Source organism: Mus pahari, chromosome 3 (genome assembly GCF_900095145.1).
Source record: "Mus pahari chromosome 3, PAHARI_EIJ_v1.1, whole genome shotgun sequence".
NCBI classification, from domain to species: Eukaryota; Metazoa; Chordata; class Mammalia; order Rodentia; family Muridae; genus Mus; species Mus pahari.
The window spans coordinates 112,172,933-112,185,859 of NC_034592.1; the positions used below are offsets into that span (position 1 = coordinate 112,172,933).

The window sequence follows — 12,927 nt, forward strand, 5'->3', positions numbered from 1 at the left end:
TGGGTCTGAGAAACTTAGAAAACAGTTCTTAAAAAAAAAAAAAAAAAAAAAAAAAAAAACAAAACAGAAGTAGTAACAAAAACAATCTTATGGTTGGCAGGTCACCACAACATGAGGAACTGTATTAAAGGATCACAGAATTGGGAAGGTTGGGAAACATTGCTTTAAACAGTCATCGAATAGACAGAAGTGGAGTTAAGGGCAAGTGATTCAGGTTTATCTTAGTAGTAAAAAATAAGAGTGGAGGAAAGGTAGGATTGTTGAGGCACAGGTGTCAAATTATTGGGGTGCATTGTCATGTCTAGTTTCTGAGCAGTTAGCTTCAGAATGAGGACATAGGGGGCATCCGAGTCTGTAGTTTACACGATAGTTTATTACAAATTTCTCCCCTTGTTTCCAATTTAGATTATTTAAACATCCTCTTGATGGGAGTCTGACCTAGAGCTTGACACATTCTGGGAAAGTTCTCTATAATACTTATGTTCCCAGACCTAAGACATTTAAATATAATGAAAAATATTTTAGTTTTAATACATTCTTAGTTAAAACAGTTTCATCCCTCTGCCCTTTCCCTTCCTCTCCACATCTCCTCTCAGGTCCTCTCCCTCCAACCCCTTACCATGTCCCTCTCTCAAGTTGTTAGCTTCTCTTCTTTGATTATTATTGTCATATAAATGTATATATATATATATATATATATATATATGTATATATATGCACAAATGTTTACATAGCCATTTCTAGAAGAGACTGTTTCACACCCAGACTTCTGATTCTTACAGTCTTTCCATCCCCTTTCCATCTGTTCTTCCCGAATATCAGCTGAGCCATAAATGCAGGAGCTGTAGATGTATCTGTTGGGGCAGGGATCCCTAGGATCCATTGATCAATGCTTATGTACAGATGCAGTTTTCTGTGGTGGCCTTCGTCAGCTGTAAAGAGATGTTTCTTTGATGAAGAGTGGAAAGGTGTCTGGTAAACCAGAACCAAATACTTTAACCTTTAAAAGAGAATTTTACTGAGATAAGTTCAACTGCTTTAAGTATATATACTGATTTTAAAGATTTTCAAGGCTGTATAACCAGCACCACTGTGTAATTTCAGAGCATTTTCATCATTCCACAGAGAAACTTTAGGCCCATTGGTAATTTCTTTTTATTTTCCCCTCTAATCTTCCTGACATCCCCCCCCTTTTTTTTCTGTCCTTGTGAATTTGCCTGATAAACTCTTAAAGACTGGACAGTTATTTACCAAGCTTTTATACATGAATAATATGCCATTTTGCTGAAAATAGCTTTGTAATGCTAATTCTTTTATATTAGTTAGATGTCACCTATGTATTTATTAATTCTTAAAAATATCTTTTTCTTTTATTCTTAGGATTATTATCTCCCCTTTTCATTCCTCCTTGAACCCCTTCCATTATGCTCTTTTTTGTTTGTTTGTTTGTTTGTTTTTTCGAGACAGGGTTTCTCTGTGTATCTCAGGCTGTCCTGGCACTCACTTTGTAGACCAGGTTGGCCTCGAACTCAGAAATCTGCCTGCCTCTGTCTCCTGAGTGCTGGGATTAAAGCCATGTGCCACCATGTCCAGCCCATTTTGCTCTCTTTTCTCTGACAAATTCACATCTCCTCACTAATTGTTGTTAATGCATGTATGTATATACATTCCTAAATGTACCTGCTCAGTCTGTATAATGTTATTCATATATGTGTTTTCAGGTGGACCATTTGGTATTGTATGATCAATGAATTGGTGTGCTCCTGAGGAAGAATTCTCCCACCCTTAGCATTCCTTAGTTACTTGTAGTTCTTTGGGCTTTTCTCCACCACATTGGCATGTCTGTTATTCCCATTCACCTCATCTTTAGGCAGTGTTGGTGAGAATCTATGGAGGAGACATATTCTCACAGAAGCTCCCTGATTCTCTGGCTCTTAAAATCTTTCCTCCCCCTGTTCAGCAATGTCTCCTGAGTTGTTTTGTAGGTGTAGTCATTGGAACGGGGCTCCACAGCTCTTCACTTTAATTGGTTGTTTTATGGAATGGTCTCTGTTGCAATCCTTATGAGTGGTAAGGACTATAGTTATCTTTGAGTATAAGGATTTAGATGTATTTAGGGATTATTCTTGTTTAGTGAAGTACTGGTCCTTCTCTAAGATCCATGGCTTCACTAGCACTGAATAATTGGCTAGGTTTCCAGTACTAGGCAAGTTTCCTTCTTGTTAAACAGATCATAAGTCCAATTAGACAGTTGTTGGTTACCACTAAGGTATGTGTGCCACTACTGTCCCTTAGGGTTACTATGTTAAATTCAAGATTTAAAAGTTGAATTTAGTAAACAAGTCAGCTCTTATACAAGTGCTCACATGGTTCAAGATAGTGTGTCAAAAACTTCCAATTGCTTTTCTTTTCAGCTATTGGTTTTCTCAAGGCCATGGAAATGGGGCAGTGCCTGACATGTTACTAGGTGCTCAGCCAGGGCAACGTTATTTCTATGATGGGGAGGAACTAGAGTCCCATGTAGTCTCTCCTCTGCAGTATGCTACACATTTGTCATACATGTCCAGTGATGACTTTTAAAGTACTTGGAAGCAGGTCGTAGGAATGAATGACTTCCTCTCATTTGTATAACCAAACAGAAATGTGTAAAACTTTTTTATCTATACTAATGTGATAGCTGAAATCATAAATAGGCTAATGGAGCAAAGAGAAAAAAAACTTATAGTGACTTCAGTAGCTCATGTTTTACAGGTACAGAATTTATGTAAATACCTATAGTCAAAATGTCAAATAGGAATTAGTGGATCCCATGTATGTAAATTTTAATGCTTTAAAGAACATTAAGTTGGGAGAGAAAGCTAGTGAAAAGGGATACAAAAGCTGGGCGGAGGTGGCGCACGCCTTTAATCCCAGCTCTTGGGAGGCAGAGGCAGGCAGATTTCTGAGTTCGAGGCCAGCCTGGTCTACAAAGTGAGTTCCAGGACAGCCAGGGCTACACAGAGAAACCCTGTCTCGAAAACACCAAAAAAAGAAAAAAGAAAAAAAGAAAAAAGAAAAGGGATACAAACCCATGGAGTTGGGGGGAATATTTTAAAAGGAAGTACATGCTGTCAAGGATATAATGTGGTAAATTTATATATATGTATATAATATATACATATATTGTTTACACATGTGTGTGTATATAATATATATATATTAAACATACACACAACACACACACACACATATATTTACACTTACATGTAATCACAGATCAGTATTCTATTTCAGCACCTTGAAGTTTCTCAGTGACCACTTTGGTCATTTACATTCCTTTAAGAGAACACTTCTGGCTCTTGTCACTACAGATTTTGTTCTTGAAATAAATGCGTATAGATGGAATGACACAGTAGCGTTGTGTGTCAGTCTTTTTCAGTAAACACCATGTCTATAAGATTCTGCCATGTTGTTGTTTTCTATCAGCAAGTTTCTCTTTACTGAATTACATAAATCAGTTTATATCTCTGTCCACACATTGATAGAGTTTGTGTGTTCACCAGGTTTTTTTTTAAACTTGTTAAAAAGACGTTGGTACTTGCCTTGTAATGAGTATGCTCACTAATTTTATTGTGCCAAAGAATTCTACAGTTATTTTTCAAGAGCAGAAAAAAAAGTTAATTCAAACAGAATAGGGTCAGTAGGTGAAGGTTGTTGCTGTGCTGCCTACAACATAACTGTGACTGGAACCCATTCAAGAGTGTATGGACAGAATTGATTCTACAAAGTGATCCTCTGATTTCTACATACATGCTGTAGCATACACCATCTCTCCCCGAATCACACACATGCACACACACACACACACACACACCAACGATAATGACAGTAAATACATTATTGCCATCATTAAAATAGCAGAATGCCAAGCCTGTCTCACAGAAAATTTTAAATCTATATAAGTGAAAATACATACCATTTGTCGTAGTTACTTTACTATTGCTGTGAATAGACACCATGACCAAGGAAACTTAAAAAAAATAAGCATGTAATTGGGATCTCGCTTATAGTTTCAGAGGGTGAGTCCATGGCCATTATGGTGGGGAGCATGGCAGAATGGCTCTGGAGCAGTAGCTGAAAACTTACATGTTGAGACAACAACCACAGAGCAGAGAGAGGCAGGGAGGGGGAGAAGAGGAAGGGAGAGAGAGAGAGGAGCTCACAAGGAATGACATGGGCTTTTTAAAACTCAAAGCCCACCCCTAGTGACATATCTCCTCCAACAGGGTCACACCTCCTAATCCTTCCCAAACAATTTCACCAACTGTTGAACAAGAATTCAAATATAGGAGTCTGTGGGAGCCATTTTTTTTTCAAATACTACACCATTTCAATTTTATAATAGAGCTTGAGAAAATAATGTTGACCATTAAGGATGGTTTCCTATACTTGCTCTACCTGGGTATTACATGCTCAGAGATTCAGTAACAGTAGGTACTATGCTAGATACTAAGGGTAGATCTATGAGAGACAGTCAAACCCTGCACTCACCAACAAAAAACAAGTGATCAGAACAGAATGGTTAGAGAACATTAGGAGAAATAGAGCAGCACTTAGAACACAGTATCTCCTCTAAACTAGGGTAGTAGCAAGAGGCATCTCGGAGGAAATGGCATCTAATTTTTATTTTAAATATATTGAAATTAGCTACATGACAGAAGCAGGAGTCATTATTGAGGTGAGTAGGTTAATGAGAAATTAGAGATGATGTATAAGTCTTGAAGACTCAAGATAGTAAAATTAGCAAAATGGGGACTCAATAATTAAGGACCTTTGAATAATAAATATCAAAGAGATTTGATATCAATCTCAGGCCAGAAGGGAGCCACTGAAAACTGTTTATTAAAGAAGACATTGACTAAACAAAGAAGAGTAGAAGGGGTCTTGACTTGTACAATGCACAGCTTGACCAGCTACCAATTCACAGTCCTCTCTCACAAGTAGATAAACTTGAGGCAATTTTGAGCTACTATTATTGAAGAATTTTAACAGGAGAATGATATGACCAATTTATTATTAAATATTCCTAAAATTCCAAGTTATCTTTAAAATGCTCACATCATGATTTGGTGTTTATCATTTGGTTTGAATTTTAAAATAGAATCAGGGCTGGTGAGATGGTTCAGTGGGTAAGAGCACCCGACTGCTCTTCCAAAGGTCCGGAGTTCAAATCCCAGCAACCACATGGTGGCTCATAACCATCCTTAACAGGATCTGACACCCGCTTCTGGAGTGTCTGAAGACAGCTACAGTGTACTTACATATAATAAATAAATAAATCTTAAAAAAATTATTTACTTAAAAAATAGAATTAAAGAAAACTGTGGTTTCTATGACTAAAAATATGACAGTATTAAAAGTTAGTTTCCAGGATTGAGCTTTGATATTAACAGAGACACTAATGACTGGAAAGTTGAACTAAGTGTATAATTTTGTGTGTTTCACAAGTAAAAATTGAGGAATTTGGGATTTTATCTTTATGTTAAATCTATATATCTATTTGCTGAAGTGTACTCTGATGATAAAAATACTATAAATTGCCTTTATTTTAAGGCTAATTAAGCCAAAATTTATAAGTCTTTCTTGTCATTATAGTATTTCCTTAAATTGATTAATTTTCCTTGAAAGAAGTTTGGTGACTTGTGATGATTGTAATAATTGACGATGACATTGTAGTCATCCATTCACTGTGGGAGAAGCAGTGACTGAGTCAGTGAGAGGTTGGTGACTTCTCTTGCTGGGGATGATTGTTACTTTAATTTTTTTTAAAGAGAAGAATTGTAACAGAAACCAAAGACTTTCTTAAAAAAGTAAAATATTTACTTATTGTCCTCTTATGAAAAAATTCCAATCCTTTATATATATAAATACAATTTAAGTTCCTGGCGCGTGCTTTTTTTCTTTCAAAATATTTATTTAAAATGTGTTTTAGAACTGATATTTGAAGTGTACAATTTTTGTTGTTTTCTACAGAGAAGATGGTGAATTAGAAGATGGAGAAATAGATGATGCAGGATTTGAAGAAACACAAGATCAGGAAGCAAAAGAGAATGAAAAGCAGAAAAATGAGAAAGCCTACAGAAAATCAAGAAAAAAACACAAGAAAGAAAGAGAAAAGAAAAAATCCAAAAGGAGGAAACACGAGAAACATAAGGTTAGTTAAGTTAACATCAGCTTTCCTTCCTTTTTCATTGTTTGTTTGCTTGCTTGAGACAGTGTCTTATGTAGCCCATGCTGGCCTTGAATTCGTTATATACCCCAAAGGACCTTGGACCCTGAGCCTCTCTCTACCTCCTCTTCCCAAGTACAGGCTGCTGTGTTTGGCCAGGACTACTTACAGGGACCCTGTCTTTAAAGGGGGGGGGCGCGAATTTTATAATGATAAAAGCTATAATTCAAAATAAAGATATATTATTAATATATTTTTATTTATTTTGTTTGATTTTTTTGAGACTTGGTTTCTCTGTGTAGCCCTGGCTATGCTGAAACTCACTCTGTATTCCAGGCTGGCCTTGAAATCATAGAGATCTGTCTTCCTAGTGCTGAGATTAAAGGCATGTGCCACTCCTGCTTCATTATTAATATTTTATATTCTTCAAAGTAACAAGTGTCATAAAGCAGGAACTGTTAATGACTCTGAAAAGACATAGAGCATAGCAGTAGTAGACAGGCTAGTGTGTCTCTCCTGATCGAGAGGCATCATCCAGTAGTGACTGATCAGACTTACCTGTAATGGAGAGTGTTTGTTTCAAATCCTAGCTAACAATGGCTGTGTATTTGAAGCATTTGGTAGCATAACTGGGAAAAGATGGTTCACCTATCAAATCAATAGAAAACAGAAAACTAAACTCAAAACATTTTAGAAGCAGTTTTTCTTCTTTAAAGGAACACTTAATGGAATGGAGGAAAACAGACTCTGCCTCCATAGGAATCTTAGGGTTCAGCTCAATTAAATAGAATTTTACTTATACTTAGTTTGTGCTATACTTAGAAGCTGGGGCTGCACAGATAATAAAAGTCTAAGGCAGTATGTTTGTTGCCGGGAATATTAAGAGGTACTTAAAGAACTCACAGTAATTATTTTGGCCAGACCAAAATGAAAGAAAGAAAGAAAAAGAAAAAGAAAAAGAAAGAAAGAAAGGAAGGAAGGAAGGAAGGAAGGAAGGAAGGAAGGAAGGAAGGAAGGAAGGAAGAAAGAAAGCAAGCAAGCAAGCTGTATGCAGGAGGTAGAGGCAGGTGGATATCTGTGAGCTTGGGTCTAGTCTTGTATACATACAGAGTACCAGGCCAGCCAGGATTATGTAATGAGACTTTGTCTCAAAATATAAAAATAAAAAAAGACTTATTGACAAGTTGGCAAATAAACTTTCTCTGGCTATTTGCCAACAATTATCAGCCACTTGGGATTTCTGCTTACTTGTGTTTAGTTTCACAGACTGGGTACATTTCACATAGGTAATTTAATTTTAGGATTTTTATACCAATAAATAACTCCTAAGCAACTTTAGGCAAAATTCAATGAATACATATTCTATTTATGTTCTGGACCCCAATTTGGTGATGAAGAACCAATTTTATTTCCTTTAATATTAGCTTAAAACTGGGGCTGGTGAGATGGCTCAGTAGGTAAGAGCACCCGACTGCTCTTCAGAAGGTCTAGAGTTCAAATCCCAGCAACCACATGGTGGCTCACAACCATCGGTAACAAGATCTGACGCCCTCTTCTGGAGTGTCTGAGACAGCTACAGTGTACTTAAATATAATAAATAAATAAATAAATCTTTAAAAAAATATATTAGCTTAAAACTGAACTTAGTGCAGACACCCCTTATCTCAGTCCTGGAGAGACTGGGGCAGAGAGATGTAAATGTGTAAACATCAGATCATTTTAGAGCCAAGTGATTTGTTTTAAGCTCTTGGCATAGGGTTGATGAAAATCATATTTCCATAAAGTCCCTAAGCAAAAGGGAAAAAATACTTGCGCCTAGAAGAAGTGATGGCCTTAGAGCAAGAATTTCTCAATGTCATCCAAGAATCTAAGGGAATAATATAGCCACGGGCTAAAACAAGCTTATATGTTTATGCACTAATTTCCTTCTTGTGAATATCACACTGTCTGTTTCCTTTCAGCATAACTCTCCATCTGGTGATGATAGTTCTGACTACAGCCTGGATTCAGATGTTGAACATATGCAAAGTTCCCATAAGAAAAGAACTAGCTCCTACAGGGATTATGATGTTCCATTTTCTCAGGTATTGCTTTTTTATTGTGATGGAACATGTATAATATAAAATATACCTTGTAATTGCATGTTAGTGTGTGATTTAGTGGCATTAAATATATCTGCAGAATTCAGCCATCACTGTGGTTCATGTCCAGAATTTCTTATCCACCTGATGCAGAAATCCTGTACCTCAGAAGCAGTCCTGCTCCGCAGCCCTCTGACTGCTGTCCTCACTTTCTATCAGCTCCAGAGCCCTCAGGTCACATGCTATTTGTCCTTTTGGATATGGCTGTGGTACTCAGCATGTGTTCAGGATTCATTCATGTTGCAGACTAAATTAAAATTTCATTCTTTTTATGACTAAACAGTACTCCATTGTTGTATTTGCTACATTTTTGCTTATATGTTCATCTCCTGAGGGGCCCTTGCCTTGCTTGCACTTTGGGCTGATTAAAATCGATGTAAAATTGTCTTTAAAACCTTGCATTGTCTGCATTTCCTTGGAACATATGCCTAATAGTGAAATGGTTGGTGTTTTTTCTGGCTTCCTGGGGAACTCCAGGCTGTTTTCCATAGACTGTACCATTTTACATCCCATTAGGAGTGCGGAGGCAGCTTCCCTGCATCCTTGACAGTGCTTGCTCTTTCTGTGTTCATTGGCAGTGGGGAGTAAAAAAGGAGTGTCCAAGGGCATTCATGAGTTTTTTGTTTTTTGTTTGTTTTTGGCATTGCCTATTGAAGATGGAAATTACAAGTTTAAATTGTATAATGTTTAGAAATAACCAGAAAATGTGTTTTCCATGTTATCGTGTGTTTGTTGGATACATGCTACAAATTCCCAACTATTTGAGAATAAAGAATGTGTTATATATCAGGTTTACTGGAGCTGGTGTTTGTGCGGAGCACGTAATAGACATTTTTCAGAGTCTGAAGGCTAGAATTCCCTGTTGAAGATGCTGGTAGGGTTGGTTTCCAGTGGCAGCTCTCTGGAGGAGTCTGTTTAGGCCCCACTATCGGTTTATAGATAGGTTCCTTCTCACAGCATTGCCTTCACCTGGCCATGCTGTTGTCACTGCAACCCCTGGTGCCTTTGAAGGCACAGATCATCCCTCTTTATAAGAACACCAATTAAATTGTAGTAGAATTTTTTTTGTTTGTTTGTTTGGTTTTTCGAGACAGGGTTTCTCTGTATAGCCCTGGGTGTCCTGGAACTCACTCTGTAGACCAGGCTGGCCTCAAACTCAGAAATCTGCCTGCCTCTGCCTCCCAAGTGCTGGGATTAAAGGTGTGTGCCACCACTGCCCAGCTAGAGCTTATTTTTAAGGCCTTGTCTCCAAATGAAGTCATATTCTGAGCTACTAGGGGTTATGACTTCTGCAAAGGAATTTGGGAGGGATACACTTGAATCTGTAGTGCACCAAAGCACTTTATTCAGCATGAATTCAAATTTGAATTGTGAATATATGGACATTGGCCTCTTTAAATGCAAAACTCATTTGGAATGTTTTAAAAACGAATGGTAGAACACTTGCTTAGCGTACTCTCTAGGTACTATCCCCAGCTCCAGAAAAGAAAACAGTCATAAGACAACACTTTGCTTGTTTCTTAAGTATGTGCATTGTATGACCAAAGTCCTTATATAAATATTAATTAATTTTATAATAAAAAAGCACAATCATTATCTACAAGAGCTTTATTCTTTTTCTTAATTTAATAGTACCAATTTCTTCTGAGTTTAGAGATAAAATTAGCTTGTTTGGTTATATGTTTTATCTTTTTGTTGTCCTTTTTAAAAATTTTAATTTTGTTATTTTATGTGTACATTTTTACACCATGTACATGCAGTGCCCCCCAGGGACTAGAAGAGGCATTGGATCCCCTGGGGCTGGAATTACAGACTGTTATAAGATTTCATCTGGGTGCTGGAAGCTGGACACTTGTCCTCTGGAAGAGCAGCGAGTGGTATTAACTGCTAAGCCATCTATCTCTCTACCCCATTCTTCGTCTGTGTGTGCACAGTATATGTGTTGCAGATGCATTTGTACCTTCGTGTATACCCATGAAAGTCAGAAGACAACTTTGACTATAATTTCTCAGTCACTATCACCTTGCTTTTTTTGTTTGTTTCTTTGCAGATTTATTTTTTAATATGTGTAGATGTGGGGAAGGTGTCTGCACATTAGTGCTGTGGGGGCTAGAGGTATTTGCTCCCCTGGAACTACCTAATGTGACTTCTCAGAATCAGACTCAAGCCTCTGGAAGGGCAGTTTGCAGTTGGTTTTTGTTTTTGTTTTTTTGGTTTTTCGAGACAGGGTTTCTCTGTGTAGCCCTGCTGTCCTGGAACTCACTCTGTAGACCAGGCTGGCCGTGAACTCAGAAATCAGCCTGTCTCTGCCTCCCAAGTGCCAGTTTGCAGTTGTTAACCACTAGTGACAGTAGGGTATCAAAGTCACCCATGACAATGTGTTGAGGCTAATGTTTACATCTATTAACACTTGTTTTATGAAATTAGGGTCACTTGTGCTTGGTGTGCTTGTGTTTAGAGCTGTAATGTCCTCTTGACAGATTGTCCCTTAATCAGTATCTTTTTTTCTCCCTGGCTGAACTCACTCTATGGCCCAGGAGGCCTCAAACTTAGAGGTTTACCTACGTCTAACTCCCAAGTGCTGGCATTAAAAGGTTGTGCCACCACCATCGACTTTTTTTTTTCTAATTTTTGTGTAAAATGTCTACTTGGTCAGATATTAGAACAGTGTTACCTTTGTATTTCTTATTTCTATTTTCTTGGACTATCTTTTTAATTCTTTTACTCTAAGATTATACATGTCTATGACCTGTTTTTCTTTTAAAAGATTTGTACATATTAAAATTTTTTTCCATTTATTTTGATCTATTGAAAATGGATTCTTGGGCTAGGTGTGGTGGCATATGCCATTAATCCCAGCACTCAAGATTGTAGGCCAAAAGTTATGTGGCTAAGTCAGTATTTGTGTTTGTCTTTCGGTTGCCTTCAGAGTGTCTTTCTGCACCAAAGGCACTAGAGCTGAGGGGTGAAGCTCCATGGAACACCAGCTTGGCTTCTTCATGTTCAGTAAGCTGTGTGGGTATTGTCTTTAGCGATGGACCCAGCTGTCAGTTTGTGGAGAGCAACGCACCAGCCTGTGTTGTTTGGGGATTTCCATTGGACCCCCTTGTCCAATAACTCAACTGAGTGCAACCCAGCCCCAGTTGTGGAAACTTCTTTAGTGACAAGAGATGAACAGTCGGGGTTCTGTCTTCTCCATTATTAGGCGATCTCATTAGGATCACCTTCATATATTTTAGGAAGTTTCCACTGCACTACGTTTTCATATCATTCTTCAAACAATCCTCAATTCCAGATGTCTCTCTGCACATTCCTGCCCTCAACCGTATCTTTCCTCTCCCTCCCAACCTGATCCTCCTCCCAACCTGATCCTCCCATTATGTCCCCACCCACCTCCAGTTCACCCTTCTCATATTTGAACTTTCAGTGTTTGATATATGCATATTTTCTGTATTCTCTCTAAGCTCCTTTACTATCTCCTTTTATTCTTAGAAAGGCCTTTTGTAAGTTCACAGGTCTGAGGGGAAAGGTAACCTGTATTCCAGTTACCAGAGAATGTCACAAAATCACACTGCACAACAAACCTCATTCAAAAGATTTATTGGGAAAGACACATGAGGGTTGGTTGCCTCTGCTTAGGGAGAAGTAGCAAAGAACTGAGAGGAGGCAGCTTTATGTAGCATTTCTTAGAGGCGGGGCTTCCCAGAGTGGGGATTGGTGAGATTTCAAGCCCTAGAATAGAGCTCAGGCTTTTTATTCTTTAGAGTAGAGCTTAGCCACTTGTGTCTGGAGGGGATGGGTTTGTCCTTTAGAGCTAATATACTGTTCTGTGGGCAGAGCCTGATTGTTGAAGGTCCTAGAGTCAGGGCCTGGCCTTCATGCTGCTGTGTCTCCAGGGGCTTATACCTTTTCCTTTGGAAAAGGAATTTATATGTGATGATATGAATTTTAAAGTATCTGTGTGCTTATGACTATTGAGATACAGAGCATGGAAAAAAAGCTAAGAAATAACAGTATAATGTTTAATAATATAAGTGGCATTTCATGTACTGAATTTAGTATTAAATATGGTCATATGGAAATACTAATGTAGTCTGGATAATAACTGTTTTCTATCCTTTATTTTTCAGCTTTTTGGGGTACTCTATGTTGCTATCATCAGTTGAACATTTCTGATAACGATTGTCCATTTTTCCCTAGCATAGACGTATATCAGGAAGTTACACGACATCAAAGAAGAATCAACATAAAAAAATTAATAGTAAAGAATATGCTGAATCCAGTTTCTACAGTGATGACTACTTTGGTAACTACAGCGATGACAACTTTGGTAACTATAGTAACCAGGAAGGAGAAGATGATTTCTCCAGTCAGCTGAAATACTATCGACAATCCCAGGAGTCCTCAGGGGCATCATTCTCTAAGGACTCTGGGAAGAAACTGAGAAGTAAAGGAAGCCCACCAGGTGAGTTAAGTCAGTCTGTCTGAGAATGCCAGAGCCATATAGATTGTCAGTCTGTCGAGAATGCGAGAGCCATATAGATTGTCAGTCTGCCTGAGAAGGCGAGAGCCATATAG

General features: G+C 37.9%; 1 protein-coding gene across 2 annotated transcripts in view; it reads left to right on the top strand.

Annotated features, from left to right (window-relative positions):
- The window catches only part of Zc3h6 (zinc finger CCCH-type containing 6), a 53,082-nt gene that overhangs the window by 16,265 nt on the left and 23,890 nt on the right, over window positions 1-12,927 (top strand). The window contains exons 2-4 of one of the 2 annotated variants that reach the window (XM_021193064.2): window positions 6,013-6,193; window positions 8,170-8,292; window positions 12,550-12,814. In XM_021193064.2, the coding sequence (XP_021048723.1) occupies window positions 6,013-6,193; window positions 8,170-8,292; window positions 12,550-12,814 (569 nt within the window). The remainder of the gene's footprint in view (window positions 1-6,012; window positions 6,194-8,169; window positions 8,293-12,549; window positions 12,815-12,927) is intronic. The other variant, XM_029536625.1, reaches the window with a different exon arrangement.